Here is a 22523-nt window from a genome sequence, read left to right on the forward strand (position 1 = left end):
TAGTTATCGTTGCCGGTTAAGTTCGTGCCATTTGTAATTGGCTATCCGTGCGTTTCATCGGGATTAATGGCCCAAGGTTGTATCGAGTTTACGGGTGAGGCCATTCGTGCGTCTCGAGGGGCGAGAAGATCCCCGCAGCGTTGTCGCGGTAGACCGTAAGGAAATTGCGTTAATTGTTTAATTGTTAGACGTAGACGTTTCGAGTATTTCGCTTTTGACCGTCCGGGTAGAATTCGCTGCAACTTATGTCGGGGAATACTCTTGTACGAATTCAATCGGGATTGCCGTGCAGTTCAGCGACGGAATGAGTATCGCGCTCGTGGGGTGACACGTGGCGTGTACTCGAATTCTGCTTGTTCGCCGTGGAACACGCTATCTTCCACATGTTATCTGCCTTAACCGAAATATAATTTTATGTTTTCTGTTATTTGAGTGTGATGATTGCGCTACGCTTCCTCTCCTATTCCACCCGCGGTTGATCAAAGAAGCCCACGCCTGAGAATACTGCGATCTCGTGAATCGTGGTGCGTGGAATCGCACCTGGCGCCCAACATAACATCTTAAAAATACTCAGTCGAGCTACCATCGGGGTTTCGGAGAGAAATATCGCAAATCATAAAAAGGATCTATAGTGAGGAAAGCGACGGCGCGCTCCTCCACGGCCGGCGAGACCGTGAGGACATCGTCGTCGTCGTCGCAAAGAATAAACAGATTATAAACAAGTCTTAGTGCGCACTCAGTGTGCAGTAGTGCAAGCGCCCGAATTCGCTATAAATAATAAGACAACTAATTATACCTATTTACATAATATCCCTAAATAAAATCCTAAATTGTTAATCAGATTTAATGCAAAAATTAAAATTATTTATATATTATTTTTTTTAATTTTGTTGTCATTTAGTTTTGTGTTATTTGGGGGGCTTCGCCCCTGGACCCCGCATCTCTCTATTTTTCTCTTTCTATTTAACGATACGCGCGTATAAATATAAACTGTACGATTGGAACACCAAACGCACACCTAGGCATTCAAAAGTCAAACATTTTTGTAAAGGTGTTGTGAAAAATATCGTATGCACCTCGAGTCCATGGTGTTAGAAGACAGGTGTAACAGTTTTGAGGATGCGCAGTCGTAATTTTCTTTAACCAATCAGAATTTTATCCAAGATGCCAAAAGCAATATGGCTCCTCCCATATTATTTTGAAGTATAGTTAAAGGTTATATTTGTGGTTAGATATTAGATATTCTATTTTTGTGGAGAAACTATGCCAACGTGCTTTGTAAAAAATTGTAAGAATTGTACGAATCATAATGGGACGAAAGGAATTATGTATTTTACTTTTCCTAAAGAAACATCTGTTCGTCAGCAATGGCTTAAGGTTGTATGACCCGTAAGATCTCTGCCAAAAGTTTAACCCTTCGTAGTCACACTTCTCTAGAATATAATTCTAATCACACTGGGTCATATTGACCCCGTCGATTTTTAATGGTTGCCATTTTAATAGTATCGGTCCGATTGGGTTCAAATAATTCTGGAACATACCTTGAACATTCTAGAATATAAAACAACTGCGATTTTGTGAGAGATCAAATGGCAACATGTTGAAAAAAAATCTTGAACGAGTACATGCGTAAAAAGTAGCTTTTTCACTTAAAAAATCATAACTTTTTAATTTTTTAATTTTTTTAAATAAAATTTGCAGGTTATACTCCTAAGATACGACACTTTAAGAAAAAAAATAGTCCTCTAGTGCGCGTTTCAAAAAAGGTATTTATTCCGGCATATGAAGAGGCCCGATTTTGGAGTGAAAAAAATGTGGATTTATCAGAAAATAATGTGTTTTATTATTATTATGTATATCCTGAGTACACAGAAACATAAGCATTATTGTTTTTTCGTTATAAAACGACAAAAAAGTCATTTATTCAGTGCCACCCCAGTCGACGCAAAAGTTAACGCGATGAATGTCGCATATCGGCCGGGTGCAGGAGGAACACTGTTGACTGGTCTTCCGATCTTGCCTTGCGGGAGTTTCAACATACTTGAATGCCTTTTTTGCTCTTTTGTACTCCATACAAAACCGTTCTTTCCCCTCAAAATTGATTGGGGACGACCTCGAGCGCTGCAAAACTCGCTCATCTAGCGTCACATTCTCCCTGTCGTCATCCTCATCGGAGATTTCAAATTCACTGTCCTCGGACTGGATATAAACATGATCCTCGTCACTTTCAGAAAGATTACCACCGTAATTATTTTCATTATTGTTTTCCAGTAATTTGCGTCGAAACTCACTACTGCTACGCAGATTGTATCCCAGCAAACACAGTACACCCAGTAAGCAATTTGATAGCAAATTGTCGCCAAATTCGTTCAAAGATACAAATTTGATGCCATCTTGGCGATAATTTGCTATTAAATTGCTTACTGGGTGTATTCTGTTTTTGCTGGGATACCGTCTGATAACAAATAACACCGTTATTATTATAAAAACAATGGAAAAAAAATATCGTAGGTGCCACAGTCACACTTACGGTTCAGACACTTGTTTTAAAGACAATAAAAAAATCCGATTTTTTTTTCACTGAAACTACGTTCTAGTCACACTATGGGTCAATCTGACCCGCATTTTTGCACAATGTTTCCGCAACCGTTGTCATACAAATACAGACCCGTGGCTAGCGAAGAAAAAATATTATTCTGTATTCACTGGCCGGACAATCTGTCTCTCTTGCCTTCACTGGCCGGACAGTCTGTCTCTCTTGCCTTCACTGGCCGGACAGTCTGTTTCTCTTGCCTTCACTGGCCGGACAATCTGTCTCTCTTGCCTTCACTGGCCGGACAGTCTGTCTCTCTTGCCTTCACTGGCTGGACAGTCTGTCTCTCCTGCCTTCACTGGCTGGACAGTCTGTCTCTCCTGCCTTCACTGGCTGGACAGTCTGTCTCTCTTGCCTTCACTGGCCGGACAATCTGTCTCTCTTGCCTTCACTGGCTCGAAAGACTACCTGTCTTGCCTTCACTTACTTATTCAAAAATTATTCTGTATTCACTGGAAAAATTATATTTGATCAACCACGTTTAAATTTTGTCACCGCAATAACAAAATCATAGTCAAAAATAAAAAAATAATGAAAATTCATAAAAATTTGAAAAAGTAAATAAAAAAAAGCAAATAAAAAATACCGTAACACTCAAATTAATAATAATTAGAACGAGCCTGTATGATTTGAATATCGACGTCATTATTTTTTAGCATTTTTCGAATATACAGCCGCCATATTGGGTTTTGTTATATTCAAATACGACGTCCCAATTGTTAATTTATTATCAACATCTTAAAATGTATCATGATATAAATTTTTATGAAAATTGAACGCAGTTTGTACGTTTTAAAGAACGAAATAGTTATTTTTTAGCATTTCACGGAAAATTTGGCTGCCATATTGGTTTTGGACAAACTAAAAATTTATTTTTTCCATGGATTTAATGCTAACTACTAAATAAATACATTAACACATTTTTCTCATACTCAGTTCTATTACTCGTGCCCGAGCGTGGTGACTTCTCTTCATATACATGTGTTGCGCACGTGGATTATACACATTGTATATGGAACCTACAGTTTAACGCCGATTTCGAACGGCAATTTTTAGAGAAGTTTTCGTGGCAAGACATACTCTCGGTGGTTTGCCATTGCCTTCCGAGAGGAGAACGAGCGAATAAAATTTTCTAGCTCTACCGGGAATCGAACCCGGGACCTTTGGCTCAATAGACCAGTGCGCTGTCTACTAGGCCACGCTCGTACATTTTTCTATGACAGTCTATAACTTCCAAGTAACGATTTCATCTGTCGTACCTCGTTACCCGCAAACTTCGGCCACCATATTGGAGTCCGCCATGTTGATTTTTCAAAAGGCCACAGCTCAACTAATACTACATATGTGTAGCTATAAAATGAGCCCCAAAAAAATTTTTTAGGTGACCCCAATTTTTGGACAGGGAGGGTATTTCTTATTTCATAATTTTTGATAGTCGATATGATACAACATTCATAAGAAGCAAAAACAAGTTTTATAAAATTTATCAAACTTTAACTTTGAATATCTCTTGAACGGTTGAATTTATGAAAAAATGATAAGAGATCTTTTTTGTAGAGCGGTAAATTTACTACAGAAAATCTATGTGGCGCAATGCTGTATTACTGTTTGTTAGATAGTTATAAAATTTTTTCTATCTTACTAAATGAAAAATAAAAAATCGCGATGAGCGACCTGTTAATATTAATATTAAGGGCTAAAATTTTAACAGGTATCTTATTTTACTTTCCTGCAAGTATATGCAAAAATCGGTAACCCCTTCACCGATCATTGCTAAATTCAACACCAACCTACCTTTAATGATACTCTATCCATAAAAAAAAATTTAACTTGATATCTCAAAATTTGCGGAAATTAGAGTAATCATGTAGATTTTTTTAGATAGAAATCGGTAACCCCTTTATTATTGGCAATTTTTCTAATTCTATTATATTCTTCAGTTTTTTCTACCCTTATTTCATATATAATTCTTTAAAATTCGGTTAATCAGTTCTTGAGTTATAGAAATTTCGGTAAATTTGGCACAAACACACACACACACACACACACACACACACACACACATACACACATACATACATACGGAGATTTTTTAAAATTACGATTTTCCGACGTTTTAGAACATTCTGAACACATTGGCATCGAAAACTAGAAGAACAATTTTTTTCTTTGGTCTTTTCTACCCCTATTTCATATATAATTCTTTAAAATTTGGTTGATTAGACGTAGCTTTATATACGATCAATGATCCATATACGTTTATGAAAACAAAGCTTCCTCTATGAGTGTGTTTCTCCCAAAGTAAAGAAACACAGATCAGCATTATGACACAAAAAGGAAAATGCTGTGGGCGTTACATACGAAAGTAATTGTACTTCTTTAACTATACCGGCCACGCAAGAACAAGGACTAAATAAAAAGATAATAAATAATTCCGATATTGAAAAAAAAAACATTATTTTAGTTGATCTTAAAACGTCAGGCTTTGGACAAAATAGCGAAATATTACAAATTGCTGTAAAATATGGCTCTTCAATCTTTGCAACATATGTACAGCCAATACACGAAATATCTGCTGCAGCTACGGAAGCCAATGATCTGCGAAATTAAATTGTGGCACTCTCATGTATCATGGTGCAGAAGTCTCATCTGTTTCTCTTCGTGTTGCAATGGAAAATTTTTCTTGTATCTTTTAAGAAATGTTACATTGCAATGCACAATTTGAACATTGATGGTCCCAAATTGTATGATGTCATCAAGTTTTGTAATTTGCAATCAGATTTTTCAGGAATTATTATAAGTTTGTAATTGTTATAAGTTTGTATAATTGTTATATAATATGTAATAAGTATATCGTACATACTGTTATATTGCACGTATGCAAGTTGCATACAAGATTATATCACACAAAAATAAATTGCACACACGACTATATATATTGCACATATAAATAGTAAAACCATAGGAACGTTTTGTACATGTACCATTATTGAATATATTAATAAAATAATTATTAATTACATATTTTATATTTATTACAATATAATATTATATTTATATTTTAATTTTGTAAGCGATAATAACATGTGTAGAAAGTGTTACTATTACGACGCGCTGTGATAATCGTTTTGTAAGCAAATAAAGCCTTCCTTTTGTCTTTTATGATCTTCGTTAAGGCGATATTTGCTTCAAAGGGATACATTCCGTTTTACAGACAGGAATAAATTTTACACGAAGTTGAGCAACGCGAATTACCAAATCAGCCTTCAGCCGAAGATTCTTTAAATAATCAATGGGCTCCAAGTAGAAATTGTGTACCAGAGGAGCTATCATTGCCTTCAATTCCAGCATAGCATATCGTTGGCCTATAATTTGGTATGTATTGTAATCTTTTTATATAACACTGCAATATATATTAAATATAAAAAGATGCAGCTTACCGATGCAGTTACGTGGTCCAGCACTAAACGGCAAATACGAATAAGGATGACGATTTTGAATCCTCTCTGGCAAGAATCTATCAGGATCAAACACTTCTGGATTTGACCAAAAAATTGGATCTCTGTGGACTGCGTAAATAATAAGATCCACGACTGTGCCAGCAGGAACTATATATGACTCTGAAAAGTATATTATACAATAATAATTACAAATAATAATTAAAAACTTTATTAAAGTTTTATCATTAATTACACATCATATACAACATGCAAATAGATGTCTATAGTTTGCATAATAAAAATGTAATTTAATTAATGTTTAAATTTTTTTAAGTATTATTTGTTTAATATTTCTGAAAATATTGTACATTGTATTAGATGTAACTTTGTGTATAAAAAATTTTGAAATGTTATAGATATAAACTCATCAATAAAAATATAGAAATACTAAGATATATGTTACAAATGTATAAGAATAATACTGTATTTTATATTATTTTATATGTACATTGTATATGTACATATACTGATACATTTGATTATATGTAGCGTAATATATTTAAAAAAGTGTACAATAAAAAATTGGATAGATGCATACGTAATTTTACATCTTTCCCAGGAATTCGTGATATAAAAAAGACGCTGGGATATAAGCGCAAGGCTTCCTTTATACATCTCTCTAAATATGGTAAATCTTGCAATAATTTCATAGTAAATTTATCCCCATGCTCTTGAAATGCAGTATCGACTTCGTTTCTGACACGATCCTGTATCATTATTGTTAATTAAAAAGTTGTCTCTTGTAATTGTGATGTTTTTATTTAGAAACAAAGATATTCCGAGAAATTACAAAAATAATTATTTTACAAATGTCTTGATTAATTTGTTTGAAATATATGTATATGCATAAAATACATTTGATATTGATATATCTTTAATAAATAACTTCTAGGATCAATTAATTTCTTTGTTTAAGAATGACGGCTTACACTTGACGATAGATACCTGAATGTCCTTATGCTCAGCTAATAGTGCTGAAATGAAGCACAGACCCATCGCTGTAGTATCATGACCCTATAATCGTATGTATCAATACAATATTATATATAACGATAAACCAAGCAATAAACAAGAAAAGTGACAAAAGCATATACCTCAAACATAAAAGTATCGACTTCTTCCTTGATATCTGAATCGGTCATTAGGCCATCACGGGATGCCGCTATTAGAAGATCCAACATTGCAAGCCGTTTTTTTTGTACTAAATATGTCAATATGTGAAAATCAATTTAATAGCCCAATTTTTCTATGACGTTTTCATTACATAACATTGACTACGTTGAAAATTTAAATTACATTTTAGTTTTTAAATTTAGTTTAGATTTTAAATTACATAATATTATTAAATTGTTTTATAATATTAAACTGACAATATTTAAGGAACAGCTAATATATAATTACATTACATACTTTCTATTGGTTCTGCGTCATTTCTCTCTGCCGATGTGTCATTACTAAAGCTCTTCAAGTATTGACCATTAGTGCGATCATGATAAAATTTTCTTTCAGCAATAATCTATGTAAATACAACATTATAATGTTTCTTTAATGTTTTAAATTAATGCATTAATAATGTGATATTAACATTTATAAATTATTTGATAATAATTATCTTACGTTTTTATATGATAGACGTGAAATATTTTAATTATTCAAAGTTGATAATGTCTGAATATAATATTAAGTATTTTTACACGTACTCGTTCAGTAAATCCATGTAATATCTTCAGAATCTTTCTTTGCTCTCTACCTGTCGGCGACAACCAGAATATCCAATTGATGTACAGCCATGGTCTCATCAATCTATATCATAATTACTTAATAGTAGACATATGTTACTTTAAGAAGTCATAATAGTATAATTTGTAAAGTTTGTTTAGTTTTTCTATACATTCTTACAATTAGTAATATTGATGTTACCTTATAAAAAGAGAATACATTTACAACACTAATAAAATTATGATAAAAGAATGATAAATGAATGAATGATAAAAGAATGATAAAATTATAATAAATAAATAAAAGAATCTTATATTACGAGGATTGATACGAAAGTAATGCCTTCTAATTTTTTTATTTCAAATCTGGTGCCGTAGAAAATTTTGCGTTTCACTGAGGTGTTACTTAAAGTTTCTAGTTGCACTATGTTGAGTGGTGTTGTGTTCATTTACGTGAGTGTGTCATACGAGCAGTTCGAACTGGTGTGTGTTTCAAATTCGTCACAGACCAGGGTGATGGTGGTTGAATTTCTTACCGTGGAAAAAGTGAGTTTCAATGGCTGCGTTCGGCGGAGAAAGCAGCTCAATGAGCGCTCAATGATTCTTTATTACGATTGGTTTCTACACTTATTAGTCCCAGGGAAGAACTAAAGGCAAGGTCCAATCATTTTAAAAAATCACTGATCGCTTACTGAATAGCTTTTACTTTCTTTGTATTTTAATAGTATTGCGTACAAGTACTAAATTATCCGGAATACAATTTTGCAAAATATTAAAGTACATAGCTTATTCATAGCGCATGAAATAAATATTTAAGTTTATTCATTTTTAACATTTATACGGGAGAATATTTGTTTATACTCTTTACAACTTCTTAATCTACTGGCATTACGTTAAGAAGCTGTAAACAGCACTGAAATTTTACTCCTACCTATGTAGTTGCATATTCCTCAAAGATGCAGTTTTAGATTGCAATAAAAGCCTGTACAATACGGCTGTGAGTAAAACGAACCAGCGACATACTGAATACTTTTATCCTAACCAATACTAATAGAACAACAAGCTAATCGAGTTAAAAATAGTGTAACGCTTGAAGAATAACTTACATAAAGCATTAAGGGGGGAGCCTCATGTAACCGGTCAAAAAAATCGAGAAAAATTTGATTACATAGATCATTAGTATAATACCTCTAGAATATGTTCCCAAAGTTCCAGAGCAAAATTCGAACTTGAAATAGGCGATTTTATACCTGAGCGTTATGCAAGTAAAGCGCGCGCTCCGAGAACTTGAAACTTTAAACGCGATTTTCTCAAAAGCATGTTTTTCAAATTGGTGTGCAAGATTACTCATGAACTATTCGACCAATCGACTTGCTTTTTGACATGCATGTAGATAACTAAATACCATTGTATGTAAACCTACTTGTTTAGTCATTTTATCAAATTAAATAACTTTTATTGCAATAATTAAAGCCAAAATTTTTCCGTAAAAATCGAATTTTTTTTTCTAAGTTCTGTTATTTTTTTAATTTTGCATTTTTTACTGAACAAATAGGTTTACAATCGTATCTTATAATAAAAGTTGAAAAATTTTGTATTTTTGGTTCAGTGATTAATTGTAGGCGCAATGCTGCACACCAATTGTGAAGTCCGGCGCCGCGGCCTTTGAGAATAGGCTTTGTTGCTACTTATAAATAAAGAATTTTGCAATGAAAAAATATTTTTTTACATCTATAAATGTTGCTAAAACCGTTACCCAAGTTTTAATAAGTTTTATTTTAATGTTTCTTTAAAAAAAATTCCAGAAAATTGCCTTGTTTTCAGCGTTTTACATGAGGCTTCCCCCTTAAGAAATTTCTGAAAAGCACGTTTACCTCATAAAAACTATAATATTGCTAGGAAATGAACAAAATTTATGCAAAACGTCAGATATAGAACTATGAATAATTTCATGGTATTTACAAGAGCGCTTTTAACCATATAGCTTTGTTAAATATAACGAGTAGCATATTGCGCACACTGGCATATTTCCTCTTGTCACCCTATTATAGTTTTACTTATTATTCTTTTATAAATTACCTATGAATAACAAGTTTGCCCATGCGATTAACCGCTTTTCGATACCGCTGCTGAAACTCACCAAGGCCTTGTAGAGAAGTGCCCATGGCAGTTTCTGCAAACGCATTTATAAACATATATTATTATAATACATAATATTATATATACATTGTGTATATCGATATTTTCAATAAAGATATTGTATTTTTGTCTTATTTTATTCAACAATAAGAATAAAATTTTGTACAATTATAAATATCATACCACATATTGCATTCAGCGTATGTTCACTAAAGAATGGTACTAAATCTTTTACAACTGTTCCTCCAGTTTTTTTTAATGAGTTAGTCATGCTTTCGCCTTCCTCTATCAAAATTTCAACAAACTGCTGCAATATATTAAAATGAAATGTAGGGGTTAATATCTTTCGTCGCAAATGCCACTTGGCGCCTAAAACATAAAGAATATAATGCATAAATGTAAGATAACGACGCACAGTGGAATGAAATGCAAATCTAGCTGAACAAAACTAAAAAAATCAATATTTTTAAATAAATTAAATAACATAGTAAAGTATTATTTATACTTGTATAATGCAGATTCTATCATAATAATGCCGGTAAAATATTCTGATGTTGTTATAACAAAGCCCATAATAACAGTTTCTCAGATCAACTAGTTATTGGAAAATTATATTATGTTTTTACATAATTATATATTATATGTAGAAAAGTAAGAACAAAGAGAATTTAGGAAAGGGATCTAGACTAAAAAAAAGGAAAAGGATTTGAGCTCGCGCGAAGCGCGGGCAAAAAATTTAGTTTTTAGATATTTTAACAAAACTGTTCTTTCTGTGTTCCAAAATAAAATCTACGTTGAAAGGCCGAAGATTGCTTTCAGAAGTAGTAATAGCGTTGAGAGTGAGATCAACCGAGAAGGAACATAAAAAAAAAAACATTGGACTGAATAAGTTGTAAATAAACCCCCAAAAATTATAAAGGCAAAATTTGGAAATTTTTTGAACAGATCTTTGTATATCGTGTCGAAGCTTCAATCATAAAAATGATTGCACATGTATTTACATCAGGCATGGTCAACCCCGAGCTCTGGAGCAACGATGCTTCCCCTTTTCTATCCACGGAGAGTGGGGGAAAGGGGTTCCTTCACTGTATGAATTAAGTTTAGCAGACTTGCCTGATTTATATTTATATCAAAATTCTACACTTATTACTTTATAAGCAGAAGAATATTATTGTATATCGTTTGTAATATATATTTAACTATTTAAATTTCATAACAAAGAAGTTTACCATATTTTGTTATGACCATAATCGAAATTTAAAACAAAACTTAATAAAGCATGCAGTATTTATGTTAATATAATTTTATTACCTCCACTAGTGAGAAGACCAGTACCGAACCAAGGATGTAAAGTATCATAAATAAAACTCTTTTCAATATGTTTTGCGCTGCTTAATATTGTCTGAAATTACAGGATTTATTAAAGTTGTTTTATTCAGACTAATATGTAAAAGATATAATAGATAATTAATTAATTAATTTCAAAAGTATTTTATAAATATTTAATTACCTCTAATAAGTTTTTTACGTATAAACATGTTTTTGCAAATTAAAAATACAATAAACATCTTATCGTTAATGTATCAATAATAAAAATAGAATAAAATGTTTTTGATATTTTATTACCTCTAAATCATCCGGATGACGGATGAGTACTACGGGATAAAAGCTTTCCCAAATTTTGAAAATGGGATAGTATTGGTCAGGTATGGTAGCCAGAGTCTTCCATAGTTCCTCTAATAAACATATGTATACGTTTACTACGTAAACTCACAAAATATTATAAATATTGATTGAAAAATATACGATTGACTATAGCGTTGTGTTAAATATATTCCTACTATATCTACTGTATCTCAAATAACATGAATAATTCAGCAAATAAATGTTATCGCTTAAAAAACATTAATAAACTTTTACTAATTTAATTTTGAAAAGAAAACAAGGTAAAAGTTTACAATAACTAACACAGCTTGGATTACTTTAACCTTGACATATGTTGTCAAGGTCACCCTCCTGAGTGACCTTCAGAAGGTTTTAGTCGGCGGTCGCTGCTTATTAAAAAGTTATAAACAAAAAAAGTTTGGAAAATATAGCAGCTATTTTGAGTATTGAAAGGCATAAACGACTAATATTACGTTTTTTTTTAAAGCAGAGAATACTTTATTTCGCGAAAAAGTCGCTGTTTTACCAAAACACAACATTTAAAGCAGTAAATTGTTGATAAATTGAAGTCTTTTTGTTAAAGCAGAGAATACTTTATTTTGCAAAAAAGTCGCTGCTTTACCAAAACACAACATTTAAAGCAGTAAATCGCTGATCACTAACCTACATAGGTTAGTTGACGCGCTTTAAAAGTATTTAAGTGTTTAAAGCGCGTTAACTAACCTATCCCTTATAAAAATTTTTCATCGTTTTTGCACCGTTTTTGCACCGTTTTTGGACCGCGAGAACGGTCAGTTTGAGTAGTAAAAACGTGCATTTGGTTCAATGAGTACGACCCGTTTTTGAGGCGCAAAGGGTCCCTTTTTGCTTAAAAACGAGTGGTTAAAGCGGATTGCGTACGAGTATATCCGAGTAGTAATAACGTATTCTTATGAGTATTTTTGAGTGGTAAATACGTGCTGTGTGCGACATCGGTCCAATGCTACGTGCCAGTATCGAGCCAGTATCGAGCCGACACTGATTTCCGATATTCACCCGACATTAAAAAAAATTATTTATTTTGAAATTTTATTACTATTTTTTAACTAAATTTGTTTCTTAAGATGCAGTCTATGGCTACGTTTACACCCTGAAATTAGGCCGCGGCCTGTACCTCAAATTCGACCTAAATTATTTAGCCCGCCTGCTGTAAACAGTTGATAGACGACCGGACCTGGCTTCAGATCAGGTCGCGTATTTTAGTGACCTGACCTGAAATCGGCCGTTATCATTTGCGATGTAAACGCGCGATCAAGCGCGACGCGTCCTAAAAGCTTCATTTGCTTGTTTGGATTCGCTGCAATTCAGGGCGATCCCAAATACGATCCCGTCAATTTTTAGGTTTCTTTCGGTGTAAACGAATGATGATTAGACCTACTTCGGGTCACAATATAGGTCAGGCCGCGATCAGGTCGCTGGGTGTAAACGTAGCCTATAATTATATAGTTATTTGTGTAACAAGTGCGGGAAGTTGAGAATTGGACACGAGTGCGGAGTGGACGCACGAGCCGAAGGCGAGTGCGATCACCCGCACGAGTGTCCAATTCTCATCCCGCACGTGTTACACACCCTATTTTATATTACAAAGTGCGTGGAAAGTGGCCCATTATTGCGCGCGCGTCATCTGTGCGACGGATGGCCGATTTCATACACGAGTCAAAACAGTGCGGTAATGTTTACATTACCGCACAGTTTCGAAGAAACAGTGCGGTAATGTTACATTACCGCACTGTTTTGACTCGTGTATGGAATTGGCTATTTGTCACACAGATGGCGCGCGCGTAATGGGCCACTTTCCACGCACGTGTGATATAAAATATTTTTTCGTATTTAAAAACACATATAAAAACACACTTACCTCAGTGGGATTCGAACTCGGGACCTCTGGATCGTGAGCCAACTGCCTTACGTGGTAGACTACTTCTTAATTTGATATAAGTGTTATATATAATCTACATATGTCATAACCAGCGCGAATATATAATTTTTTAAAAATTATCTTAAGAAACAAATTCAGTTTAAAAAAAGTATTAAAATTTTAAATTGGACATATGATATAATTTCTTAATGTCGGGTGAATATCAGAAACCAGTGCCGGGTTATTACAAAATTTTGTGTTTGTAAATATATTTATAAAGTTAAAACATCCTTATCAAATCCTTACAATTAGGTTAAAATTCATTAGGTTAAAATAAAGAAACCTTTCTTATGGCATCCCTAATAACTAATGATCGAGGCCTTATGTTATGTAAGGCCATCCCTAACAAATTTCTACACGGGATATTGCACTTATAGAAACGTTCAATGCAAATTTCTCGCGAATATTTGAATATTACATCGTACCACTTATCTATATTAGTGAAGAATAAATAATGTAAGTACTAAAACATTTAACCCTTACGGTACACTTTGAAAAGGTTTTTAAGTTTGTAGAATAAATGTACTTCAATTTAGAGATAAGGAGGAGATAAGGAGTGAGAGTCTTTCAGAATTTATGAGAAATTTTGATGGATAGAAATCGAGCTGACTCTAAATCCCCCTGTATGTACCATAAGGGTTAAAATCGGGCGAAATCCGCGGATATTTTCTTGTGAGTAAAAAAAGAACGTACTAACGTATTGTCACTCATCAACTGAAAAATGAGTATTGAAAACGGACAACCTACTGTGTCCTCATCCTTGTGAGTAAAAAAGGAACGTATTAACGTGTTGTCACTCATCGATTAAAAAACGTGTATTAAAAACGGACAATTTACTCAAAAATACTCATACGCATACTCGCGTATACTCATCATGTTTTTTCGCAGTAGACTGCGCGTGCTTAAGAGTGCAAGAAACGGACACAAAAATGATAAAACGGGCTAAAAACAATCTATATGAGGTATAAAAGCGGTGCAATATTTTTGTAAGGGATATATGCACCTATATATGCTATAATTTCCAAACTTTTTTTGTTAATAACTTTTTAACGAATAGCGAGCGACGGCTAAAACCTTCTGAAGGTCACTCGGGGTCATGACCTTGACAACATATATCAAGGTCATTGAAATCGGTGAGGTCGCCAAACTTTTTTTTGTTAATAACTTTTTAATAAGCAGCGACCACCGATTAAGTTATAAGGAAAAGTTACTCAGTATTATGTCTTTGACAACATATGTCAAGGTCAAAGTAATCCGAGCTGTGTTAGTTATTGTAAACTTTTACCAAAATCAATATGCCAATAACATCAGTAATTATCCCTTAAACACATATGTTGGGTATGCCATACCCGGTCGGTTCTTTAACCCTTAGTCTGTAAACCTGGGTCGTTTTCGTCCGGGCGAAAATTAAATGTAGTTGTAACTTTTGAAAACGGGTAGAGAAGGCGCCACTGCGCATCCGTGCCAGACTAGAGTCAAGCTCAACAGGGTCTTCTTTCCCCGCTAATTTTTCCAAGCCTGTTCCCTTGGCAGTGGTTTCGCTAGATAGTAGATAGGGACAGTGGGAATCTCGTAAAAAAAAAGTTATGCTCCCCGAGAACCCGCCTACCGAGTTTCAAGGCGCCAGTCCCCCTCCGGCCGTCGCAGCAGACACTTGAATTTTTCTCCGGACGAAAACGACCCACTTTTACAGTCAACGTTAGTCAAAACCGTAAATAATTTTTTTTCGTTTTTCCGTTTTAAAGTATTTATTGTGTCCGTAAAAGTGTCACAAAAACATCTAACCGCGAAAAAAATATTACAAAAATATTTTTGTTCAGTTTTTCTAGGAAATGGCGCAACGATTGGGCGAGGATGTTTCTCGAATATTGCGTCCTCCCGAGGAGAAGAATGTTGTGACCCTTAACCATTGACTTCTTATTGATTTTATTACTAATTTTTGAATTATTATATATTTATTACTGTTTTTACTACGAAATTTGGGGCTAATTATTGGCAATTTTGAGGTCGCAAACTTAAGCATTTAATTTCAAAATAATTGCATGCAATATTTTTTTATGAAAGCTACACTCTTCCCTTTCAATTTCTTTTTTTATTTATTTCGATATCTTTATTTGTCTTAAAGTTATGATTTTTTGAGTAAACAAATGATTTTACCCCTAGTTGCTCCATTTTTTTAATACAAATTATGTGAAAAAATTAAATTGTTTATAATTTTATGATTGATACTTCAAATTGAAGGTTTGAATGACCTTCACAAATTTTTTCAGATTTTTTGTAACATTTTAACACTTAAAAAAAACGTCAGGACGAAAACGACCCAGGTTTACAGACTAAAGGTGCCAAAAAAATGTTTACAGACTAAGGGTTAATCACGTGCCATTTCGAAACGGATGACAGTAGCGGTCCGGTATGGGCGTGTAAAAAAACTTTGAGGTTTTGTCTTGAATGTCGAATTTGAAACAGCGTCAGACTCGCCGTAAAAGCCGAGCAAAAAAGTAAGAAAGTTTGTTTCGGGTATGCCATACCCACTTTATGTGTTAGTGAAATTTTTTGAGATATTTTATTTTATTTATTTACCGCAATGTATCAGATAATTTGAGGTTATAATCTTACAATACGGATTATTTCAAGTTATGTTATTTTATTTATACGATGTACATACAAATGTTTGAAATGCGAATTGCCAATGTGGAAAGTACACAGGGCAAAAATATGTACTTACTGTTCGGTATAATAAATTTCATTTTTTTATAAAAATAAATTACTTTTAAAGAATTATATTGTAATTTTAAATTATTTTTAACCTATTTCTGTAAAATAATTAAATATATGTATGGTTCTTATGTCCGCCATTTTGTTGTTGTAAAGTTTTCAAAGCCAAATTTAACTTTTAAATTATGTTTATTAATCGCAAAAACTAGACATAAAGTCTTAAAATTTTTATAAATTAGTTCCAGAATTACAGAAATTTTTTTCACGTGATTGAAATGCTCCAAAAAAGTTAAAAATTGTCCAAGTTTACCATGTCAAATAATTATACTTTTTACAAGAACAAATAATTATGACGTATTTTTTTTCATATACTATCATTTCTGTACTTTTAAGATCCGTTTATGAAATGTCTTTATCGGTTTTTTTTTAAAGTTATGAATTTTTAAAGAAAAAGTGATTTTTGCACAATTTGCTTACTACTTCATTCGACTTATTTGCAAATATCTTTGAAGATAAACGTTAAATCACAATATAATTTACATGGTCTTCTTTCTTACAGTCTGGCACACAATTTAAAAAAAAAAGAAGTTAAAATTGATGCACAGGACGCAAAGTTGAAATACGCGAGTCGGGTATGGCATACCCACGTTATGTATTGATGGTACTGACTGGACAGTATGTGTTTAAGGGTTATATCTCAGAAAGGAATGCTGCTAATATTACATTTAAAAATTTGTGTACAAAAACGAACCAAGAGACACAGTAGTGTCTCGCGCCAAGCTCGGGACACTACAGTGTATATTTATATTAATTTACGCAAATGTATAAGAAATTTTAACTTACCTTGTGAACCAAGAAATTGGAATGCATTTCCAATAATGGGATGACCTGGTGGTCCTGGTATCAGATTGATAAGTCGTCCATTCTTTCCATGATGCACATAATAATTATACATCAATAGAATAAGAATAAGTAATATCAATATAGTAGTGATCATCGTTTGTTGACCAAATAATTAGCCAGTTTAATCAAGTTCCGTCTCCTTCAGCTCTCTTCTTTTAGTTCTTAAATTACATAAATCATTAAAAATGTATTATTTGCTTCAAGATAAAATTTCATTACATTCCTTATATCTTATATGCGTTTGGTAAATAAAAAATTAAACCCAAGTGGTACGTATCTTTGTATTCCCATTTATGGATCTTCCTATTTTAACCTAAGTAGTAGTAGCTTTAATTCTTCTTAAAAGAATAATATCATAAAATTGTGTTACCTTACTGAACCCAAGTGATATGTAAAAATTAATAAAATGTTAAAAATTTATTTAAAAAAGGAATAGATAATTATTTCACAGAAAAGACACTTTCCAATTGCGTACAATCGCGCGACTTCGGGCGCCACTCACGCCTAAACTATTGATTTTAGAGAAATGCCCTTACAAATTTTTTTATAGGGAATTTAATTCTCTAAAAAATGTCTGTCTGTGTGTGTGTGTGTGTGTGTGTGCGCGCGCGCGTGTGTGTGTGTGTGCGTGTGCGTGTGTGTGTGCGCGCGCGCGCGCGCAATTTTCTGTATCTTGAATAATTTTTGCAGCGTCTCGGGTAAAATGTCAAACATAGAGATATAAGTATAGAGTGCGCAAGCAAGCAGAAAAAGCGATATAGGAATAGAAAGACACTGTCTTTTCACGATACAGGAATAAAAATAGAAAGCTGCCCGTATGGCCTCTTCTGTCTTTGTCTGAAGGAGCCTATATGCAGCGTTCTTTTTCTATTCCTATATCGCAGCCTCTATACGCGCGCCAATATATGACTCGCGCACTCTAGTCTTATAGGTATCTCTATGATGTCGAAAGAGGCCAATTTTTGATGGTTCTTATTTTTGTTGTAAAAACGGGGTTGACGAACCATAAAATTGATATGTTTATTTCAGTGCCATTTATTATCGAATGGCACATCAATTAAGCTCCCGAATTCAAATTCGATTTAAAACCGTAAGTTGACCGGCCTAATAGTACTCAGTATTGAGTTGAAATCGAATTATTCTAAGTCGAAAATTCATCGAAAGTTGTGACATAAATCAATCAATGAATATTTTAATATTTTTAATTAGTTTTTGATACATGTTTTAGATATCAACTTGACATCAATTTGATAAGATTTCTCGCTGGGTCAAGTCGTTCCAAATAAAAAACTTATACATTTTAAATATAACAGAGCAGTTATAATAGAGGACAAACGCTAAAGTAGATAAGATATCATGTACATATAGCCATATATGTTTATCCAGATAACACGTACGTCTTAGAAACATAATAAAAAGATGTTTTTTGAAGACATCTGTAAGATATAACTAAAAGACCACTTAAAAAATGTCTTTTATGAAATAATTCTTGGAGACATACTTAAAAATGTGATAAAAGACGTATTTTTCAAGACTTAAAAAAGACGTCTTTTATCACATCTTTAAGTATGTCTCCAAAAATAGTAAAATAATATATCTCATTTTGCCCTATAAGTAGGAATGAACCTTGCTTGGCGTGGAAAGTTGGAAACTCGTACCAAACAATGTTTTCCAGAGAACTGTCCACGCGAAACGAGATCTACCCCAACCCACCTCTGCTTATAAGGTGAAACGAGGTCTATCATTGTACAATTCGGGTTTTTAACTTTCCATGTGAACCGAGATCAACCCCGCGCCCCACCCCTGCTGCAGAGGGAGGAGCGGTAGCTCTAATGGTAGTAGTTCTATTTCTCCTTAACAAAATTATTATATTATAAAATTGCGTTACCTAACTCAACTCAAGTGATATATTTTACAAAAAATGTATGAAATCTTTAAATTGCGTCAATTAGATATGTATTACCTCAAAAAATAACTTTTGCACTCTTAAAAAATTCAACCCAAGTGGTACGTATTTTTCTATTCCCATTTAAGGATTTTTCTATTTCAACCCAAGTGAAAATAGCTTTAATTCTCCTTAAAAGAATAAGATAACTCCGGTATATACGCCGCAGCTAAAGGAAACTTAATTTATCGAGTACTATTTACTATTTTTAAGGCAAATGAATTATACCAATAAAAACTTCATACTGTCTACTACTATAAAAAAAATATAAATATGAAATATTCATTTTTTGTATTTAATAAAAAAACTTTTAAAAAACCTTGCATTTTTGCCATATATCCCAGAGAGGTGGGTTATATGACATTCATGGGTGAAATATACGCCTTATAAAAAATTACAAATAATGTTTATAAATAAGGCAATAAAATGTCACAATAAGTTATAAAATGTGTGTAAGAAGTTTATTAAGATGTAAGAATAATAAACAAATTATAAAACTAAAAAATTTAAAAAAAAATAGAAGAGCGATAAATGTATTAAAGATTATTGTTATAACGATCCAAAAAAAGAAGAAAAAAGAACACATAGGAGATTTCGAGTTTTACAAAGTGTCTGCACTATGGCATAAATCCTGCATACTAACTTGCCGTATATCCTAAACAGGAGGGATATACAAGGTATTAAGTTAAACAAAAAATACAAGAGCTATGCACTTGTATTTTGCTGTATTCCATATCCTAATTTACTATCGCTCTACTTATGTATCATGAAATAACCATTAAACCTTTTACATTCCCTACAGTAATCATTTTACGTAGGTCGTAACACAAGATCGCGCTTCTTACTACGGTGAGAAATCGACTCACGACAGTTTCGTTAATATTAACAGTAAAGAACTGAAATTACAACACAATACTAATATGGCATAAAGGCACATAACAGAATAATTGCGAGCAAGTACCTTAATTCCTTCTATTTTTTCTGACATCTGCGGCGTAAAACCCCGCGCGGCGTAAATACCTGAGTTACCTTAATAACGTAAAATTTTATTGCTTTACTCAATCCGAGTTATAATGTAAAAATTTATTTCAATATTATATATGTATTGTGTTATAATTTATTATAAACCCTAATTTTTGTACTTTCTGTAATAATGTCGTACAAATATATATAGCATGTTTAAAATTTTGTTTAAAACTAAAATAAATTCGCCAATAAATAAATAAAAATAATAAAATTCGTAATTAAGCGACCCGACTGGTCAGTTCACATTTATTCTAACTCACAACGTTTCAACCATAATCTGGTTCTTCTCAAGTGAGATATAATTTATTACGCAACATTAGATATCATGCGTCGCCAGACGTTGTATTGCACGATGTAGTTAGGATACAACGTCTGGCGACTTATGTCTAATGTTGCGTAATAAATTATAATATCTCACTTGAGAAGGACCAAATTATGGTTAAAACGTTGTGAGTTAGAATAAATGTAAACTGACCAGTCAGAGGTAGCTTAATTTCAGATTTTATTATTTTTAAAACTTTCACTCATAATAATATATATTTATAATACCTATACGTACATATCTCATTATAATATTACTCCTGAAAGAAAAAAACAATAGAGTATAAAATGCAATTATGCTTATAAAAAGTAACGGACTAGACAAACTATTCTGCATTATTCGATATCGCATTTTTATCTTTTTATCGTACACAATAGAAATATACACTATATGACACTTGCTAAGTAGACTACATTAAAGTTCTGTCTTAGTTTTACATGTAGCGGAACCCGACTAAGAATCTGTGAAATAGATTGACTGTAAAATAAAGGTTTATAAACTAACCTTACGTAATATAGCGATACACACAAAATTTATAATTGCACGTATAAACTACACGAGACCTCCTATCACACTGCTACTTTCTGCGTTAAGTCAAGGGGCAATGCTGTGATTGCGCATGCATGTGGAGGGGAAAAATACTATCGTGCTGGTTCGAAGTCGTCTGATTTGGGGTCCAGCAGATATGTAGTAATTCCACTTCTCGGACACGGACATGCACTATGTGCGATTTTACGATATATCGTTAATACCGCGATTTTCTTTCCTGAATCGCAATCCGATATGCAATTTGACTTTTAATCACAAAATCGCACAAAATATAAAATTGTACCTGCGATATAAAAGTGTGCCTGCGATTTAAAATCGCAAATACAGTTCAAAATCGCACTTGTAATAGAATATTTATTTATTTAATATTTATATTAAAAAATGATAAAACAAAGTAATTTAAATGTCATAAATGCGTTTGGTTCAGATTAATAAATACGCTTATTTTTAACAGACATGATCTAACCAGTCTGTTTAAAATTTGTTTTTCTTTATTAATTCGTAAAAATTTTTGGTAATTATTTACAATAACTAACACAGCTCGGATTACTTTGACCTTGACATATGTCACCCTCTTGAGTGACCTTCAAAAGGTTTTAGCCGGCGGTCATTGTTTATTAAAAAGTTATAAACAAAAAAAATTTGAAAAATATAGCAGTTATTTTGAGCATTGGAAGAAATAAATGACTAAGAAATATGTCGAAATAGTTCACGCATACACTTTCCACGCGAAACGAGGTTTACCCACACCCCCCTGCTTTCAGGGGAGGTGCGGTAGCCCCGGTAAATATTTACAATTAGGGAAATAGACAACAAGAAATTAATTGAAAAGAGGTAAATTCTATGTATTTTTGCCCCCCGAATCCAAAACTGTTGATAAAATTTGGGGGTCGCTTGTATTTTTTAAGATATCGTTAAAAAACGTATGTACTTTTAATGCGTATCACTTACAAATAACTTTCATCCAATATATTCTATATAATATATCAAAGTACATGTGTGGGCGGAGGGGGCTTCGCCCCCCCGCACCCTCCCATGAACACGCCTTCGGCGTATAGTAACTGTTTAAAGCGCGTCAACTAACATAGGTTTACATAGTAAACACTTAAATACTTTTAAAGCGCGTCACTAACTTACATAGGTTAGTTGACGCGCTTTAAACACTTAAATACTTTTAAAGCCCGTCACTAATCTATACGCCGAAGGCATGTCCTAAAATCAGTGAGAAGGCCCTCCTCCGCCTATTTGTGTACTGTTTATAAACATGTGTATAATACATGTGTATATATAATACGATATATTATTTACTATATACACGGATAATACGTATATATAGTACAATATAATACGAAAATACTTCAATTTATCAACAATTTACTGCTTTAAATGTTGTGTTTTGGTAAAGCAGCGATTTTCACGCGAAACGAGGTATTCTCTGCTTTAACAAAAAGACTTCAATTTATCAACAATTTACTGTTTTAAATATTGTGT

At 33.0% G+C, this 22523-nt stretch overlaps 1 protein-coding gene across 2 annotated transcripts; it reads right to left on the reverse strand.

The window, feature by feature from the left end:
- Positions 1-5504: 5504 nt before the first annotated feature.
- Positions 5505-21121, reverse strand: LOC139807991 (cytochrome P450 4C1-like). 2 transcript variants are annotated; one of them, XM_071769549.1, is made up of 13 exons: positions 20988-21120; positions 17131-17351; positions 11577-11686; positions 11262-11352; positions 10134-10319; positions 9891-9984; positions 7794-7896; positions 7504-7609; positions 7188-7294; positions 7039-7107; positions 6632-6800; positions 6034-6213; positions 5505-5958 (listed from the first exon to the last, which is right to left on the reverse strand). In XM_071769549.1, exons 2-13 carry the CDS (start codon positions 17282-17284, stop codon positions 5765-5767), a joined length of 1563 nt encoding a protein of 520 aa, XP_071625650.1. In that variant the 5' UTR covers positions 17285-17351; positions 20988-21120; the 3' UTR covers positions 5505-5764. The 2 variants fall into 2 exon arrangements, with proteins under 2 accessions (XP_071625650.1, XP_071625651.1); XM_071769550.1 differs by lacking the exons at positions 5505-5958; positions 6632-6800 and having other exon boundaries at positions 6050-6213; positions 20988-21121.
- Positions 21122-22523: the final 1402 nt, after the last annotated feature.

This window comes from Temnothorax longispinosus, chromosome 2 (assembly GCF_030848805.1).
Source record: "Temnothorax longispinosus isolate EJ_2023e chromosome 2, Tlon_JGU_v1, whole genome shotgun sequence".
Taxonomy (NCBI): domain Eukaryota; kingdom Metazoa; phylum Arthropoda; class Insecta; order Hymenoptera; family Formicidae; genus Temnothorax; species Temnothorax longispinosus.